This window comes from Cupressus sempervirens, chromosome 4 (genome assembly GCF_028749045.1).
Source record: "Cupressus sempervirens isolate cs-2001-9-10 chromosome 4, ASM2874904v1, whole genome shotgun sequence".
Lineage (NCBI taxonomy): Eukaryota > Viridiplantae > Streptophyta > Pinopsida > Cupressales > Cupressaceae > Cupressus > Cupressus sempervirens.
The window spans coordinates 792,297,733-792,318,545 of record NC_143121.1 but is presented as its reverse complement, the minus strand read 5'-3'; the positions used below and the strand labels follow the sequence as shown (position 1 = coordinate 792,318,545).

The window sequence follows — 20,813 nt, the reverse complement described above, 5'->3', positions numbered from 1 at the left end:
AGTCTGATATAGACTGCCACCTACAGCAGTAGCATCTAAATAACATATAATATGCATGAATAAACAAGGGAAACCTGGTTATGTTGCAACCTCCTTAAAATATTCAATTCTTCAAAATGAGGTTGCCAAAGAGCTCCAAAATGATGCGCCCAAGCTACTAGAAGGACCACAAACTCACTGAATTTCTTATCTGATTTTTGATGCTTCCGAAACATGAAATTGCCCCTGTCTATAGTGTGCCCAGCTTGCTTTGAGGTTATTAGAAATTTGTCCCTCCTTGTATTAGCAAAATGTCACCTAAGGAATGGATATTTGGGACTATAGCTTGATGGCTCCTAGTTCTTTAAGTCGCCTTGAGTCTCCAATGAAAATGCAATCAATATCTCCAAGTATGATGCCCTCAAAAGCCCACTGCAAAAGTCTGAAGCAGCCGCCCCTGGAAAAACTGCTCAAGGGAATCTGAATTTTTCCTGCAGTAAGTTCCTGTAGCAGCAATAACATTGTAGTGAATTACTATAGCAAAGTTCTTGTAGCGATTTGCTATAGCCACATCACTGTAGCGAATTACTATAGCAAAGTTCCTGTAGCAATTTACTGTAGCTGCCTCACTGTAGCAGTGTTCCTATAGCAATTATTGTAGCCGCCTCACTGTAGCAGCGCCCAACTTATTCTTTCTCCAGAAATCTGGCCCTTGGCCACAAATTCGACACAATGAAGTGATTGAAATATCACCTCCAATCTGCAATAATTCAGGTGATATTTCACACCCTCAAAATTGCTATCATTGGGATTTTTCGTTCCCAAAGACAAATTGATTATTTGCAGACCACTTGGCTCCACAAATACTCAAGAAGAAATCATCAATCATCAATATCAAATCTGCCTGCCTCAATAGTGAGACCTCAAGGTCTATTTATGGTTTTTTTTCCTCTAGAGGTCGGCCTCAATAAAATAATACTTTTTTTTTTTAGCTTCTAGAAGATTCCAATATTTTTTTAATTTTTGCACTTTATAAAATATTAAAATATTATATTATTAATAAAGTGCATCTCAACATCAAATTATACAATAAGGTTTCCATAAGTAGAAACAATAATGATATATGATGGAAAACCTTACTCCAACCAAAAACTGAGCCATGTAATCATCAAATGACTGCCAAATGACTCTCTCACCATGCCTCATTAGCCTACGAGAGCTGTTAATAGGCTAATCCTGTTGATATGTCATTGTCAACTAGAAGGGGGCATTACATTTAAGAAGGGCTTGGTTGGATTGTTCTAGTCTTTCATTTTGACTCATGAGAGTTTGATTGGTTTGTTACATAAAAGTTCTTAATTCATTAGCCATTTCATTCATGACCATTTTCTTTGTTCTTCTTTCGTAGGTTTGTATAGAATGTTGCCCTGAGGATGGCAAGATCAAGGGCTCTAATACCACTATAATGTTCCCGTTAAAATTATTCTTCCACTTTCCTATTTATTAAATCTGCACAAGAGTTAGTACTTAGCAATTTAAAAGAAAGAGCAAAGTTATTAAATGTATATTAGTTCAAACTCATATCCTACTTGATACTTTATTCTTAAGGAGAGGTTATGATCGATCACTTAGCTCCTGGGGGAGGCCTCCTAGGGCTCCAATAATGGAATGGCTCTCCACTAAGTGAGATCCTCTCATAGTTACCCTCGTTAAGCCTTATGGATGATTGATCAAATACATCCATCCTTCTCAGGGAAGATAACTCCTCCTAAGCTTTATGAACTACCTTGGGTACGTTCATTTCATCTGAATATGTATTCAGCCATTTTCAATTTACTGACCTTCCGAGATAAAATATCTTTGCCTTGATTCCTGTTTAGGATTCCAAATGAAGGACGATTCCTTCTTATCTCTATGTTCCTCTTCAACCTTTCAGTTCTGGCTTTTATCCTCCATGTGATAGCGATGATGATTTGTGTTGAACTAGATTGTTGGTGGATCAATATTGGTTTGAACTGATTATTTGGAATGAGCTGTCAGCCATCTATGCATAGACTGTATGGGGCTTCCCGTGTAACAGGGTGAATGTGGCTTTCGACCTCATGTCCTCGACAATTGCAACGTTGTAACCTTGTCGTCGTTTGTCTTGGTCTTTATATGCTTCTATCGTACTTGCTCCTTATCATTTTTATCTCTTCCCGAATGTATCTTCTCAACAATGGATTATGGTTTACTCCTTCCACCATGGGTATCTTATATACTTCCATTGGATTGCTATTCTTTCTTTGTTTTCTCTGTCTGCCTACTTCATTCTTCTGTGGTCGTGGATTTAAATATTGTTGTTAAGCAGAGGTCACAACCTTAGGGACTGGTCATGACCAGTATCACTCCATTAAATAATCTTTGTTTAAAGTTAACCCTTCCGTTGCATTTGTAATACATCATATATTTTTATTATTTATAAATTTGTTTTTACAATAATGTTTGATTAAGTTAGAATATTTATAATTGAATATTATCTTAATAGTAATAATACTGTTTATTATAATGATATATTATAAATATTTATGTTATTTGCTCTAATATTTACAATAACATTTTTAAAATTATTTATTGTTTATTTACTATTGAAGATTATTTCAATTAAATTTACAGAGATAGATTTTTTTCTATTGCTAAAACCACTCAATAAAATAGATATAGTATTCAATTTTATTTCAAATGTTTTACCCCAATTTTGGGGTCATTACATTGGTCTTGACTCAATCTATATTTGCATGGCAAGGTCAATAATCTAGTTTCATCCTTTTTTGGTGGTTCATTTTTTCCTTCACTTTAAGGTTGATTTTGATTCCTCTGCCCATCCAAATACTTTCCTTGATTTATGTATTCACCTCCCTATGTAATAGAGTTTATTGATTGGCCATGGTTTCTTTAGCCTATTATTATATCTCAACTTCTACAATACCTTCCAACTGTGGTGGTCGTAGTAGAGACGTATTTCCCTCCTGCAATGAATATATGACAAGATATCCTTGTGTGCCAATTGGGAATGGTTTTATTGGTTCTAATATACTTTCTCATCTGAGATTTTAATATGTCATATATCATCCAAGCGTCCTCTATTAATATCAATGTATATCAAATGATGAATGAGATGCTACGTATTATTTATGGGTAACAATCATTTCTTACATGCATGTCTGACATTCTTATGTGAGTCAGGATAATATTTTAAGAGTATTTTAATTTCTCTATCTTGTTGTAATATGATCTATGACTCTCATTTTGTCGTCTCCAAGAACATGATAACTCTCAGCTCTGTATTTTCATTGGTAGTGTTCTATACTTCCAATTTGCCATTCTTATTCCACACGAGTCACCATTTCTTAATGCCCCGTATTATATCTCTTTCATGATCCATTCTCGAATGGTCACCTATTTAAGATTTTATAGATGTCTTAATTAAATAAGTTTACATCTTAATTATAATATTTATTAAATTTAGTTATTATTTATCTAATTTCATATTTAATTTTATGTTTATTATTTATATTTATATTTTAATATTGTTATTTATTTATTAAATCTCTTTTTGTAGATGGGATATTATATTAGACTATATATAGTATTATTAACAATATTTTCTTTCATCATAATAGTAATACTTTGGATGATAATATATTGTAGGGTACCATTATCATTATTATTTTAATCAACATAATTATTATTATAGTTATAATTATATTTTATTTATTAATATTTTGTAATCTTTTATTCAACTATATTATTAAAATCCATCTTAGAAATGTGGACATTACAGAGGAAAGAATATTGACAACACCCCTTGCAAAAATCTTTGAACTTCTTGCTTACCTTGACTTAATCCAAGGAACGGTGAGAAGGGGTAGCGTTCCCTTTAATTTAGGAGAGACTTGGTCTCATACGCTGTGACTAGTCTACCTATTTTGCAACTGGATTTTATCAAAACTGTCGGTTGCAAAATATCCACCCAACATGATCTACATTTTATGCTTCATGTAAGCTCCCAAGGCTGATCATTGGGTAGCAGCAAAGCATGTGCTGCATTATGTTAAGGGCACCTCGGATTATGGACTTGTTTACACTAGGATTCATGATTTTAGACTTGGGTTCACTTATTCAGATTGGTTAGGTTCGACAGATGATTAGACATCAACTTTTGAATTTGTTGTAGTCCCCTGAACTAGTAAGAAGCAGTATGCAGTCTCACTCTCCTCCGCAGAAGCAGACTATCAAGGAGCAGTTAAGGGAGCTTGTGAGGCAGTTTGGCTTTGTTGAATGCTTGCAGATATGCATTTATCTCAAGTAGACCCCACTTCCCATTCTCTTTGATAATCAAGGAGATCTCAAGCTTTCCAAGAACCCGCTCTTTCATGAAAGAACCAAACATGTAGACATTCATTGCCATTACATTAAGCACTTGCAGTGTGTTCCAACAAAAGATCAAAAGACAAATATTCTCACAAAGCCTCTTCATCTAGATAAGTTTGTTAGATTTAGGGGAAAACATGGTGTTTTAGACAGATTAACCATTAAGGGAGGGTATTAAAATATTATTATTTTATTACAGCAATGGTTATCTTTTGTATATAATGTGATTTAGATAGATAAGACCATTTCTATGATCTTCCTCAATTTCTTATTAGAAATTTTTCATTTTGTACATTTGTAAAATTCTTTATAATGATATATTTGATCATTTGTTAATACATCAAATATTTGACCTATTACTTCACGAAATATGACTTGTCATATGATGGAGTCTAGGAGGGAAAGCATAGGGATAATCATCGTACAAGTCGCAAAATTGTCACCATATGGTCTGAACCAATTAAGCATGTAGGTGGAAAAGATTAGTTTCTATATAGTTCCAGATTGTAAGGTAGCAAACCATAGGCAAGAAGGAGTTGTCATTGAGCACACACCTAGGTTGTTGTTGGGCACCTCACCATGGAAAATCAGCTGTGTTTTTGTGGAATGCATCACCTGTGTTGCTATTGGGCACATGATTTGCATTGTTGTTGGACACCTCACAGTGTTGCCATAGGGCACATAACCGCATTGGCGTTAAGCACCTCAACCGTGTTGCTATCAGCTACATCACCAGTGTTGTTGTCGAGTACATATATGATTTTCCATCGGGTTCATTATCATTTTTGGTTGGGTATAATTGGCCATTTGGTACATGTATAGATTGAGTTTGGAGAAGTTTTGAATCGATTTCAAAGTGCTGAAGTGTAGTTTCAAGGTTTTGTTGTGCATTGTCAGAGGCATTGATCATCACGTTTTCGCTCAGATTTCTGGAAGTTGGATTGCTATTGTTCTAACTTCTGGGTATTATTTCGAAGTTTTCTCCATAGATCGACACTACATTTTAAGTGGGTTTTTGCATTCTTTGAAGAAAGTTTGAATTTTCTAGATCAATCGCCCTATTCCACGAAATCTGCACATCTTGGTTTTGTTTTGGGTTTAGTAGCCAGTCTCATACTTAATTTTGGGACTGCCTAATACTTAATTCGTGGGCTCCACCTAGTTTGCAGAGCTTTGGGACATGATTTTATTTCATCCATTCTTTTGAGGATGTGCTATATTTATTTTCCAAATTAATTAATACTTATATTCACTTCATCATTTAAAAAAAAAATTACTACTTAGTTTTAGGTGATGGAGCATCTGAATGTGCTTTGAGGATGGGGAGTCCATGGATGAGGCTTGGGGGCATCCAAAGTTGCTATAGTTTGAAAAAAATTATGAGCCATTTGGCAGATAATTAACTAAAGGTAGAGAAAACATTTTCATTAACATCCATGTAGACTCCTGTAACTTGAATCCAAAGTTTTTCTTCTTTAATTCATTTCAGGCCGATGAGGAGGTTGTGGGTGGCCTCCAAACATGTATAGAGAGAATAACATTCATTTGAAGTATCAGAGACACAATTCTTCAGAAATTTCATATTGGCAAGAATGTGGACGTGAGTTTGTTTATAATGCCTGTACACATTCAAAAGAGAATGACCAAGCAGCCAAGGGGGAAAAAGTCCCGGTTATTCAAAAGTTGAACTGTAGTCAATCAGATGATAGACTTGTTTGATAAGGGCAATTGTAGTTTATTTACTAAGTTATTAATGTTCTCTTTGTAGAATTGTGGTGAGAAGATTATGGGGCAGAATTATCAAATTTTCAGAGTTCATCCATCCATATACTGTCCTAGCTCTAATATTCTTCTAGGTATGAGTGCACTTACATAATATGAGCTTACACTAAATCAATGTGGTATATATGGACTTACGAACAGATTCATTAATACCACTTATTTAAGAAATCAGTTTTTTATATACCAGGAATATCTGAATTAACAAATGGCATGTCATGCATTATGTTCTATCAGTCTAAGCAAAAACACTACATGTATATTTTGAAGAACTGTGAATCGGTGAACTACAAAAAAATTGTAGCTAAACCCAAAAAGAGAAGACTATATGATCTTTGGGTTCCACATCCATTATTTTGGAAAGAAAACCATCATTTTCAACTTTCTCTAGTGAATGATTCGACGATAGGTATCAGCTTACCAAGAGCCCACCAGTCAACAGCACTACTGTGACCTGTCCCTGTAATGGTTTCCTGCAAGATTACAAACAATGTTATATTATTTATTTATAATGTTAATTCACATATATAGATGGGTCCATATCTAATTTGCAAAACTATAGAGCAATACACATTTTTTTCCACAAATCAGAGGCATACCAAGACCTGACATAGGATTATAATATCTATGATTTTATAAGTTTCAAAAGTTGATAGTAACTAGCCTTTAAGTGGTTTCTATTTTTTACATTTGAAAATAACTAATATTTCAATTTGAAGATTTTTCAATATTTTGTGAGATCATACAAGAAGAAATTGAGTTAACACACTCTACAAAAAGACAAACCACTTTTGCATGAAAGTATATGAGTACAACAATTTAAATCTCTGTTTTAAAATGACCTGTCTAATACGAGCAGAATATAGCTCCTACTCAGGCTTGGTTTTTGTCTTGCGAATGAGGCAGTTTGTCTCACATAGTTATAAATGTTTCATAGATATACTTTTATTTTCTTCTTCATCTCTTGGTACTTCAAAGTTTCATCAAAGACTGTAACTTGTTTAGTAATTAAAAAATTTAAATTATGATAATGAAATAAGAAGAACGTAAAATATATAATCAATAAAGAATTAATATAAGGAGCAAATATTGATAAATTAAAATAGTAATGAAAGTTAGTATCATATATGATTGCAAAATAAATCAATATCTCAACATGGACCCGAAAGTTTATAAAATATCATAAAGGAATGTTAAAAGGGAGGAATAAGGTTATGTCTTTGTCATTTGCATGTAATTTGGAAATCGAATGAAGGAAGGAGGGTTTGAAACCCTAGCCAACATGGAGAACTTTGGTGTCTATGATTTCTTCTTGCTTTGCTCCATACCGTGAGTTCTTGTTCTGGTTATTTTCTAACCTGTGAATGCTGTGTTCTCCATCTCCATTTCATGGTATGCTTGTATGGTCGCCATGAGTGCTGGTGTATTTGAGTTCTTTAAGCCATGAGCTTGTTCTTCATTGTAGGAATGCCATAATTGCTGGTGTTCTTGAGTTCTTTAAGCCATAGATCTTTTCCTCCATGCCGTGGTTGATGTCGTGAATGGTAGATGTTTTTTGCTGTGGCTGATCTTCACTGCTCTATATTTTTTGAATGCCATTTGTGTTCACGGGTTCTTTCCTCCATTTTGCTACTGAGACAGTGGCTGTTGTAAGTCCTTCCTTTGCAGATCCTTTTCAATATGGTATTTTCTTGGACGTTTGTAGTTGATTTCATTGCTTGATGTCATAAAATGCCTAAATCTTCATCCTTTATTTGCTATTCTCTACGGTATCTACTAGGTATTCACTGCTGTGATCTTTATTATATTTGCTCCATATTTTATGACTAATTTTTTATAGTTCATGGCTCCATTATCCCTCACGGAGCTTGGTTGTGCTTCACTGTTTGCCAGGCATTTGGTTATAACTGTGAACACCTTTGATGGATGTTTGTGTTTTGGATGCCATGGTTGCTGAAAATGCCACGAGATATCCATGCTTTGCTATAAGTGCTTGGACTGTTGTTCCATGCCGTGAATGCTTTCTTTTCATCAGCATTTACTCTGTTGTTTTCCATGAATGGTTATTTTCATTTTGTTGTTTCAAACGTGAGACATGGTCGTAGATATTTGTGCATTCAATTATTGCTTTTGGTTGAATAAACTACTAGAATTAGAACAAAATTTAGTAGACAGCAACCATGACTGGAGAAATTAGACCTTCTAAGTACCCTTCATTAATCACCCACTATCTCCTAAAGAGTCAGTCATTGAGCTAAATTTTTGAAGTGTTACCCCGGTGCAAGGGTGTGGCAGTGCGGGGGGACATCAAGACGAGTTTTGGGTGCGGGAAAAGAAGGGCCTCAATTTGGGGATAGTGGGGGGGGGGGGGGAAGGGGGTTGCATAGTATAAATACAATATATATGACTGAAAATGCTAATTATGAAACGATACTTTAATATATTATATAACATTAACATACCAAATATAGTTAAAAACAATGAATAGAGAAAATTGAAATGCAATTCACAAACTATAAGTTCAAACTTGAGACTTGAAACTTCATAGCCATTACCAATGACCATTTAACAAATTAACTTAGTTCAAGATGCAAGATTCAAAATTTATTGTTCAAATATGATTATATGAATATCATATATCATAAAGATGCTCATGATGACAATGAGCTGAATAGCATGAAACAGTGAAATAATAATAATGTATCATAGCCATATCAAAGTAAGTACAATCAACAAAATGACAAAATGTCAATAATGAGAATGGAATCATCTCAAATGCTCTCTAATCATCCCCTATACCGAAGTCCTCATCACTAGAACTACTAGACTCCTTGTGGGTAAGATCCTGATCCTCTAAAGGAACACCAACTAGCCCTACATTGGCTTCTGCTACATCGTCATCCTCATCAATCTGAGCTAGATCCTCTCGCTCCACATCCCTTCGTGCTATAGGGCTCTCCTTGTACTCACGTGGGTTGCGATCTTTGAGCTGCAAGTAACCATGTACAGCAACCAACTTCTCCACTCTCTTAGAGGTAAGTCTGTTCTTCTTAATAGAGTGAATGAAGCTATAGCTGGACCAATTCCTCTTTGCAGCTGAGGAGCTAGACACTTGAGATAACAAAGTTGAAAGTTACAACTTACAAGTTACAAACAAATGTTCATACAATTTGTAACAAATGATAAATGGTAAAACAATGATTATTGAATCAATGAATCATAAATTAAAATCAGTAAGGTAAAACTCTTAAAGTTAAGATTATAAAGGGCTAGAATTAGTAATTAGTATTACAAACTTGAGAAAGCAGTCTGATGGCTAGTGAGTGATCTTTGACTTCTATGACCTATGACATTCCCACCACAAAATGGGATTCTTTTGTGCCATGGTTTTGAGATCCACTTTTGCAATATCCGAGTATCCTACAAGTTACAAGTTTTAAAGTTTACAACATAATATTAAAATAACTTAAAGTTATAACTTGTAAGTAAAATAACAATTAATTATTAAAAGAACTTATAATTATAAAGAGTTTAAAGCACTGAATCAACATTTAAGGATTACCTGAAAGACTAGCAAATTTGACCACTCAGTGCGAATCTCACTAGCAGTCTACATATCATACATTTTGGCAATGCATCAAAAGAACCCATTCCTCACCTCATCATCCCAAAGTGGTGTGACTCTACCAGGCCTAAGTATGTACCACTTCGGGTTCAATGCATAGGCAGCCATGTGCAAAGGAGTGCTCAACTTCTCCCACCTGCAATGAATGATAGGCTCAATGTGCTCCATATAGAATACTAGAGTGGGGTCTCTCTCACGCACGACCCTCATTTGCCCAAGCATCGAATCAATGCACTCATAAACCTCTCCAAGGCTAGGTGAATTTGCATCTCCATATCGATCACCTAAAACACTGGAGTAATGATGGAGACTATGTATTTTGTGTCACTCCAAAACTGATCACTCTTCACTGTCTCCTTTACCCTCTTCCCCTACTATGTTTTGGACATAGGCCATCAATTCCATTCTTGTGTCATAACCATGAGTTGCAATGGCTCTTGCAACTCAATCATTCTCTCCAAGTGAATATAATATGATGCATACCTGATCTCAACTGGTTTCAGGAATTGCTTCTTTGTGAAGCTTTTGAAAAGTGCATGTGATGTATGGTGATTGCAGATAAACATCTGCACCTCTCTCCCATCATTAACCACCTTTCTAATCCACTCTATTTTCTCCATGTCTTTGGGTGCATTGTTCATAGCATGCACACAACATGGAGTCCACCAAATATGCCTATAGGCTGCCTCAACAAGCCTCCTTGCAGCTTTGCACACATGTGCTGCAATCGTCACAACTTGGACCACATTTTGTGGCCCAACTTTCTCAATGGCTTCCCTAAGCGCATGAAACTGAAATCTTTATGATGCCATGAACAATCAACTGCCTTCAAAAAGTATGGGCCCTCGGTGGATGTAGCCATAATGTTGATGAGTGGACGATGACTAATGTCCACCCACCCATCCATGATAATGTTGCAGCTTGAATCCATCCAACATGTTTTCATTTGCTCCATCAAGATCTCAACCTTGTCATAGGCTCTATCAAACAATGTGGTCCTCAACTTGTGGTCACCTGGTGGCACATATGATGGCTCTCCCTCGTTCAATGCCATGGACATCATCCTCACAAAATAGGGAGATCGAGACACATGTGTAGAGATGCCATTGGCAAAGAAGAAATCACCAACAACATCATTTAACCGGTCCCTTGCATGCATGTTAAATAAATGAGCAATAGTGTTACTACCACTACGACTTGTAGTTGCTTTCCATTTCCCCTTACCACTATCCCCTGCTGAACTGTGTAGGTGAGGAAAATGATGGTGTAGGTGACATAGTCCCTGCTCTTTGATGCAAGATACAAGTAGATGTATCTCGTTGCCCTTGTAATTGTTGTATATTATGTACCAGTTGCCTAGCAGACAAAGATCTAGGCATTGGAACATCACTATCATCAGGAATACCCCATAGTTTCTTCACTTCAATTTTTTATTTCACATTCTCATGACTTGACAAGAATATGCATAGGTTCATGCCATAGCCACTCCAAAAAAGGTGTGAATTAACTCTTGTAATGATGCCAAACCATTCTGCACCACATATATTACACTTCTATTTACATGTGCCACCACCTAAAGGTGTAGGGCGTGTAATTTTCATAGCAAATTGTTTTAGAGGGGACTTTGGATCATAAAGACCCCTAGCATACTTTGTCAAAATCTCTGAAGGGCAATCAATAGAAGGCACCCTTGGTGCAACATAAGGAGGCTCTTCCTCAAATTGACCATCTACATCAGCCCCATGATCACTTCTTTCGGGCTCAGGCTCATAATCAGATGCACTTGCCTCATTAATTTTTATGTCTTCTGCACTTTGGCCGGATCTAGATGCCATTTATAAAATTGCATTTCACAAAATGAAAATAAAATTATAAAAATGATCATGATACATTTCAGCCCAAGTAAAAATAAGTTATACAAACTAGTTTCAGCCTACTTAAAACTTTACTATTTAGTTTTAGCATTTACTATTTAAAATATTAAAAAATGAAGCTAAATACTACATACTAAATATGTTACAGCATATGCCATATTGCCATATTTTTATTTTAAGAACAATGAAACAATTAATATAGATATAAAAAAACAGAGAACTATCAACTATCGACAAGATTCAAGAATGAAATATTTAAAAATTTAAGTTGAAACTTCAAAGTAAAATTAAATACTAAATTTAAAAATTATAAATTGATTTCTAAAACCAGAAAAAATTGTAAAATAAAGAAAACCTACCTTGAACTTGAGAAGACACTTGCCAAATCAAATCTTCTTGCTCCTCTCGCTCCTCTTGATCTTGCAATCCCTTGCAAAATCACCCACTAAGCTCTCACAAACTCCTCCAAACTCTTTTGCTCATTATGCTCCTTGCTACTCCAAAATAATGAAATGAAATGGTGAAATGAAAATGAGGTCTATTGGTCTTATTAAACCTTGAAATAGACCGCATGGGACCCACGCCCAATTAGGGTTAGCATGCTTTAAAAAAATGCAGAATTTTTTTTTATTTTTTACTTTTTCGGCCATCTACCTCGAAGCACCCCCCACCCAAGCACTCACCACGCACCCAAGCAATACGTCCCATCGGGGTGCTTGACTGGTGCAATGGCAAAAATTCTTGTGGCGGGGGTCCTTGGGTGCTTGACGCACCCGCACCAAGTGCTTATGCGCACCGGGTGCATCAAGGTTTTGACTCGAGTGCACGCACCCGAGTTACATTGGATTTTTGTGAGTTCAGATTAAGCCTACAATTATTCTCTTCCTAAAGCAATTTTTCAATTTTCTGAAATGAACTCTCCATTCTATGCTTCCTTTGGAATGTAAATCTAGTAGGTCTGATATGGACACATTGGTCAGAATGCTTGTGCTTATTTTGATCTCTGAACTCTAGCCTACTCTTTCTGCTTCAATAATATGAGCATCCATGTTTTGCTTCAAATGTATAGGCATATTTCTTATCTTACAAAAAATATTGATGAATCCACTAATGGCTATATGTATTCTTGCTAACATTTTAGAAAATAGTAAAATTGTAAACTTTAACATGAGCATTCTTTGTATCCTTTTGATAAATTTGTTGCTCTCAAAAATAGCTCTGTACCTTGTTTGAAAAACCTCACCTTGTTTTGTACAACATATTATCCCAGAACACCATTTATTTTCATGTTTTGTTGTTAATATTTTTCTATACCTTTGTGTCTAAAATCTATAATGCTTATGTGTAAAATTTGCAACTAAATAGCTGGAAGGTTTCATTATAGAAGTTGTGTTCCTTCAACTACTTTTTATTTATTCAATGTTGTAACATCTTCACAATTAATAAAACTATCATTACTTCAATAAGCAATTTCTCTTTGCACGTATATGCCTTACTGTTTACATTTGTAGTTGTACACTTTCAGATCTTTTACTTTTTATGCAATAAAGATGTTCTTTTACAAATGTTTTTTCAACTTTGACTAGCGGATTTCTCTATTCACTGCCTGTTCTTTTCGCTCGGCTTGTAGACTAAGAATTCTATATGCCCTTCATGATTCAACTGAAAGGTTTCATACCTATAATTTATGTATGTCCCTTTGACAATCTCCTCATGTCTTCAATCTTTTGCTATGGTTCAACTAGAAGGTCCCATACTTGTAATTTATGTATGCCCCCTCAACAATCTCCCTGTGTCTTTAGTGTTTTCCTTTACATGATTTGTCTAGAAGGTTTCATGCCTGTGGTTTATGCATGTCCCTTCAATAGTCTCCTCAGTCCTTCAGTCTTGGCCTCTACATGATCCTTCAACAACCTCAAACTTCATACCTATACCTACACATGAAACAAACTTATTAGCATAAAACCTGCTCTGCTTTTAGATATTTCTCTTGCCTTTACATCTTTTAATGCAATATGCTAAGTAGTGTAGAGATAAATGGAATGGTTTCCATTGCTTAGTTCGTATGAACTGACCCTCCTCTTTACATTTTACAGGTCTATTCCTAGATGGAGATGTGGGCTCAAATCTTCTTCAACATTTAGATCAATGACTCTTCCATTCAGGCAATGGAGGCTTTTTCCCTTATTACTCCAGTACTTTTATGTTTATGCAATATGTTTATTCAGATATTGTATTAGGAGTTGCCATGACTTGTGTGATATTTGAATGCATTGTATCAAGTACTATGTAAAATTTGAACATTTTGTACCTTATGAAATAGTTCTAAAATATATTTTAACAAAAGTGTACAATTTTAGTACTTGTATGTAATTTGAATAAAAATGAACAATTTCTCTTGTTTATTGATTTTTGTACTTCATATTCAGCATCCAAACCATTCTATAATATGCATGATCAACAACTTAAAACATATAGTGCAATATATAAGCAATTTTAACATAGCAATTTAGGAGGTAGGCTAAATTGGTAACAATAATCACATAATTGAATTTAGCCACATATGCATACAACCAATATAGTCTATGCTATATTCACATATCAGAGAGATGATCATGCAAAATATCCAAATATCTCAATTATAGACTCAACTAAATAAAAGAGGTTAGTCTTTGCTATAACATAGCCAATGATCATAAAAAACACAACCAATAATGTAGCCTAGGCTAAATATAGTCTTGGCTAAATACATAGGACATAAAATATATATAAAAGAAACACTTATACATATGAATCCCCAAAGAAGGAGTTTATAATGCAAAACTAGGTGAAAGTAGGCTCATAAATATACTCTTAAGTTTGAGCATCTCTAAGGTGGATTCAATCCATGTATGCAAGTTCTCAATTTATCCATAACTATTTCTAAGTCAAACCAAATTGAAGTAATTGGGGTCAATGACACTTAATGTGATCTACTCCCTTAGTAAAGAGTTTATAAGTTTCCTATCTGCTCCCTCTGAAGTTTAGGTTTAACTACTTTTGGTAGGACTCCCTCTCAATGTGTACACTGTAAGGTCCCGTCCTGTTATCTAGCCAAAGTTTATGGATAACTTCTCAAGGGGTTGCGAGTCATTATCAAACCATGAGAAATTTTATGTTTATGTCACTTAGTCTAGATTTCTCTCAGAATTAAAGGTATATATAACCAGTTTTAATTCTTTAACTCACACCTAAAAATGAATATAATGTAATATCCCTATTGACATTCAACCTTAAATAGAAAAATATTCTACTATGTTTAGAATGCACCTGGAAATGTTTGAATGCTCTGGGGAATGATTCCCTTTGACATTTGGTGGCTTCCTTTGTTCACCACTACACACCTTTTGTTCATTCATTTGCGCATAATGCTAAAGGCCTACAATGAACTTTCCAATCTTCACCAGCATTCATGTCAGCACTTTTGATCAATGTACCTACCGTTGTTATTGTTGTTGTCCTGATTTTGCAAGTGTTGGCCAATCACAACTATATCTTTCTACCTTTTAACTGATTTCCAAACACGGATTAACAGGCAATGAATTATGATCTATTAAGTCCTTGTAGCTCTCTACCCATGCAGTTTCACTCTTTTCCTTCCAGGGATTTGCAAGTTTTGTTTTCTTTAAAGATCTTTGTTGAGTAATTTACTTGTATTGTAACCATTCTTTAGCTTATTTGCAATTGTATTGAGAAATGGCAGTTCAAATATGCACAACACTCTTTGGAAGACACAATAGTTATGCCCAACAACATATGCACCCAAGACAACTCTAGCCGCACTCCTTATTTCAGATCGGTGTGTTATTTTATTTGCAAACCCAACATTTACTAGTTCTATCTCATAGCACAACTAGGTATGGGAATGAAATTCTAAAAGTTTCAGATTTAGCACTAGCCTATTACCTCCTTCCTCTATCCATGGTAATGTTTCAACAACTCTAACTTAATGATGGGGGGACTTCCTTTATGGTTGACAAACTCTTCTGCACCTCTACATTCATTTGCAACAAGATACCAAGAAATGTCAAGTTTCTTCTCAAACCTTTCCTGCAATTCAAATATTTGCGGCACTAGTAGTAGCCATAATTGGTATACCAAGGAAGTCGGACCTAAAATGTCAGGGTATAATGTTTTTCAATAATGCTTTCTTATAGCAATTCTGTCATACATCTTGCGGGTCAATATTCATCCACATCATAATCTTTGAAATGGTTTGAATAATAAATGTAGCAGTATTCCATCTGCTAACTTACAAAACAGAATCCTATAGTGTCAATTCTCCTCCCAATTGCTATACTTGCATTGACAACTTGTGCAACTGTGTTGATTGTGATGATGATAGCTCCCAATTATGGGAAAATGAAGAGACATGACCCAAAATGATTTGATTCCTAGCTTGTGTGTAACTGTAAATCAGCGTAATCTTTCAGCTCGAATTGTGCTTCACAACAGACAATCTCCAGAATAGACTGCTAATTATTAAATTGGGCCGTTAACACCTTAGTTAAACTAAGAACCATCATTTGCAATTATTCCTGTAACATTGAGGAGAAATTCACTTAAAGTTTTTAGTTGCAAACTAGATTTATCCTCGGCAATGCTCATTCACCCACTCTATGAGTCCCATGGAAATTCCAAATTGTTCATTTCTGCCCATGAATCTGAATGGATCTACTTTCAAGCGGTTAAGCTTCCCATGAAGGAACCCGTTTTGATACCATGTTAAAGTTTTCAAATTTTAGGGCAGAGAAGAGATATAGCGCAACAATGGTGAATAATTACTTGCGCATTATGTTTTGGTGTGTTTGTTATTCACCACCCACCACATATAATATATATATATGAGATGAAGAGGTGCGTCTTCCAAAAGACATGACACTTCAAATGGGACCGATTAAGCTTTCCCACTTAATTGAATTATCATATAATAGAATAATATATATCATATTATTATTATATTTCCATTAAATATATAGCCACTCTTGGCTTACTTTTGCATATTTAATTATTCATTGTTGATCTTTTTTGTGAAGGCCACAAACATTAACACTTAAAATGTCACTGTCCTAGAAATTTTGAGGAGAGAAGACATTTACAAGTGAATTCTTGAAACCCACAAGACAGTTTTAGGTTTAAAAAAAATATTTTTTTCAGTGTTTACAAGACTTTTCCTAGACGTAAATGGTGGAGCCCTCAAATTTATGCCGAATTTGACATTAACGATTGAATTCCACTACTTCAGAGAGATAGGTGTAGGAAGTATGCGAAATAGTGAAAAAATCGGGATTTCGCAAGCATGTTATGAAGGATGGTGCAAATGGTGAAATCTTGCTAGATCACAAGGTATAAACAAAACACAGTTGAAAAATGCGATTTTTCATTATTTTGGGAGAAGTTTCACATGGGCAATGTGAAGTTGTGATGTCGCATGAGAATCATAATGAGTCTTGCAAAATGGAGAATTTTCAAAATTTCACATAAGGTGTTGTCAGGAGCCAACAAATTAGAGATTTTTGAGACTTTGGAATCCAAAATAGAGGTGCTCTGCGAAATAGAAATTTGTCATCAAATAGTAGGTGAGTCTAGAATGTGCCTTGAAATGGCGAAAAGGGATTCTTCATTACATTAATGGCCATTGCAGTTTTGGATGGGGTGGCCAAATAAGCATACAAAATGGCGAAATGACCATTGTCTAGATATCTTGGAAAGTACAAAGCGATGTTTACAAGTTTTAATTGGAAAAGACATAAATATTGTACATACACAAGCCAAACATGTGTGGAATGTGGTCGACAAGATTTTTGAATTAATGAGTTATTCAATGCTACTGTTTTATTAAAACCTAATTGCAAGTCAATTTTGCAAGCAAAGTTTTAGTGTACATTCTCTCATAAAGTTCTTCAAAGTTGCAGAGTTTCGGATTGAAGGTGTGAAAATGGGTTTGCCAGTACAAGAACATCCAATAGGCCAATAACCCAAGCCAATAGTATAGCCAAATCTTTTTCCCTAGGAAGAAGATCAATTTGATATTACTAACATGTATGTAGCTACATGAGATCTCAAAAAGAATTATGCCAACTACGTTGTTACATCCCAATTTTTGACCCAATTTAAAATGTTCATATAGTTGTTGAGGTTTACATGAAATTAGTTGATAGTTAAATTTGTTATAATCCTGCGAAATGGTAAGATGGTTAGTCGTTATGATTTCATATAAAGATAACATGCTAGTTTATTATTTATCATGAATTCATGGAATTGAAAAGGTGGTTAGCCATTATGATTATTTATGATTAATAACTTGTTATGTTAATATGATTTAATTGCGGAACATTTCCTTGTAGGAAGCACGTCAAAAGGTTGTAAGCATTGTCGAAAAAGAATTGGGCACAAGAGCATCACCATCACTGGGAAAAAGGGTATCAATCGTGAATCACCATGGTTGAGGATCTAGCGACTGCATAACAGGATACACACATTAGACACGCATGAGCTATTAAATAAACATTTAAAATATTAACTCAATTAATGCATACCTCAAATGGCTTTTGGTTGACTTTTCGACCACATCATTTTAATACATATTTATGTAGATACATATAGATATAAATTAAAGATGACATCATAGTATTATTTTATACAAGATTTTATCTATTTAATATGTACATTTAAATGCATGTACAAGAAGATAAAATAAATCTTCTAAGATAAAACATATATTTAGATATACATATTTATAAGGTACAACCATGGATAAACATTTAATATGTGCTATCTTAATAAAATACATTTACGTGCAAGTAAATAAATATGTTTATATTATTCTTTTGATTTGTAACCTTTCAAATTCTTTTCCTTATTTATTAAATTCTTTACTTGAAACCGAAATGCACATTTGGCATATTGGCATTCAAGAAGCCAAGTCATTTCTTTTTAAGTTACGGCTTCTTGGAAGCCAAAAAGGTTTTTCAAATATTTCTTTATATTATGAAGTCATGAGAGACCATGGGCATTATTACACATGATATATCTATGCATTATTTCACCCGATATCCCTCTGCATATTTCCTTGCTGCAATTTGCCATTTCATTGAATATTTTTGCTGAAGATGTAATTGGTAATCACACTGAGATCTGCGTTGAAGTTATTTCCATGAAGGAACTGATTATTTGCATCCAGCCAAGGCTCCAATATTTCTGAACATACAGGTTATATGGTTGACTTACCATATCCAATCAATTTACAATAGTAAGCTACATATTCTTGAAATGTCGTACAACATCCTTGATTGATATCTTCGGATAAATTCATCCTTAAGTTAGAACTTCTCATGATAAGTCGAGACCAATTGTTCATGATATGATTTCACATCTTTATTTTTCTACTGAATATCAGAATCAAATGGTATTTATTTTGCAAAGATTATATTTCTCAAGTCACTAAAATGTGATATGTTGAAAACATGTAATATTCTTATATGAAGTTGACGATCAACAAACAGAGTTGATTGCTTTGAGATTCAAACATTTGGGACTCACCCAAGTGTATAGCCAAGGAAGAGATGAAGAGGTGAGATAGAACTCTGCAATAGCAAGAAATAAAAATCAGATATGACAACAATTCTAAATTATTTTTTAACGAAAATCATTTAATAGTTCATGATTGTTCCCTTGTTGTCAAGTCGAGTAGTGTGATTAAGTATCAGAAATGCTCAATCGCTAACAAGGTGTTCCATGTCTACTTTAGGTAGGGAGGGCCTTCTAGTTAGAGAAAGTGTGGGGATAAGTTTAAGGTATGTGGTTGGGTGGTTAAGCCCCTGACAATGTTTCCCCTCTCCACAAGATGTCAGGACATACATCTGATAAAGATAAGTTGAGCATTCAAACATTTATTGGTAACAAGTATTTCTTTTTACTTTTATGATATTTATACAAGTAGAAGATATGATGGATTAATTTATATCGTTGAATTCGGTTATTTCCTTTCATGATAGCAACCTTTCTCGTCAATGTAATTGGTAATCATTTAGATTGGTTGACCTTCCAACCGAATATGGAATATATCTATAAGATTGTTATTTCAGTGTTTCATTTATAAGAATAATGATTATGAGCATAACTTCTAATCTTATGTTATTGCCACAGTTAGCAATAGGAAGAAAAGGAATGATACAATGGTATCTGATGTCCTAAACAATATAGTGGTATCTTAAGCCCTAAATGATACAATAGTATCTAATGCGCCAAATGATATAGTGGTATCTGATGCCCTAAATGATACAATAGTATCTGATGCCCCAAATGATACAGGGGTATCTGATGCCCTAAATGATCCAATGGTAATAGATGCCCTAATTTATATAGCGGTATGTGATGCCCTAATTGATATAGTGGTATTTGATGGTAATCGTCATTTGATTTTGATATAGTGGTATTGGATGGTAATTGTCATTTGATCCTAAGAGATATTTGTGGACTAACCTGGGTGTTTGTAGAAGCATCCCTAGATTGATTTTGGTTTGAATTTCATGGTATGTAGATTTTAATTTCCATAGTGAATTCATTGATGGTGTTTTCAATTCTTGATTAATATATTTTGTTTAACTGATTGTAACCGTTAATCTCTTTCACATGAATGTAACTGATATAACTATCTTCCTATGAAAATGAAGTGATAGCTGTATTTCTTTGATATGCTAATTGTTAGTTAAGACCCAAGAAAAAGTGGTTGTTACATATGGTATCAGAGCACTGGGTTCAACACTAAAACCTTGGGCCCAACACAATTTTAAAAAAGAAACTAAGACTGTAATGTTGAAAAAGATTTATTTTATGTAACTGAATATTTTACAATCAAGCTGAAAAAAAATCACACCAGGGAATCATCCAGAATAGCCGAGGAAGGGCTGAGATGATGGTGTGGTCCATATGAAATGGATAGATGGATAAACTGCAATATCATAAAGATGAATCAAAACTAAGAAATGACATGATTGGCAAGTCGAGTGGTGGTGGTCGGGCTATTTATTTTTCCATCTAAATCCTTGGCCAAGGTAGATTAAAGGCATGCTTGCCTAAAATGGATCACTAAGAGGTCGATA

At 34.5% G+C, this 20,813-nt stretch overlaps 1 protein-coding gene across 1 annotated transcript in view; it reads right to left on the bottom strand.

Moving 5' to 3' along the window:
- The window catches only part of LOC149563779 (phototropin-2-like), a 411,881-nt gene that overhangs the window by 129,049 nt on the left and 262,019 nt on the right, over positions 1-20,813 (bottom strand). The window contains exon 20 of the mRNA XM_089826907.1: positions 6,593-6,644. Coding sequence (XP_089683033.1) covers positions 6,593-6,644 — 52 coding nt within the window. The remainder of the gene's footprint in view (positions 1-6,592; positions 6,645-20,813) is intronic.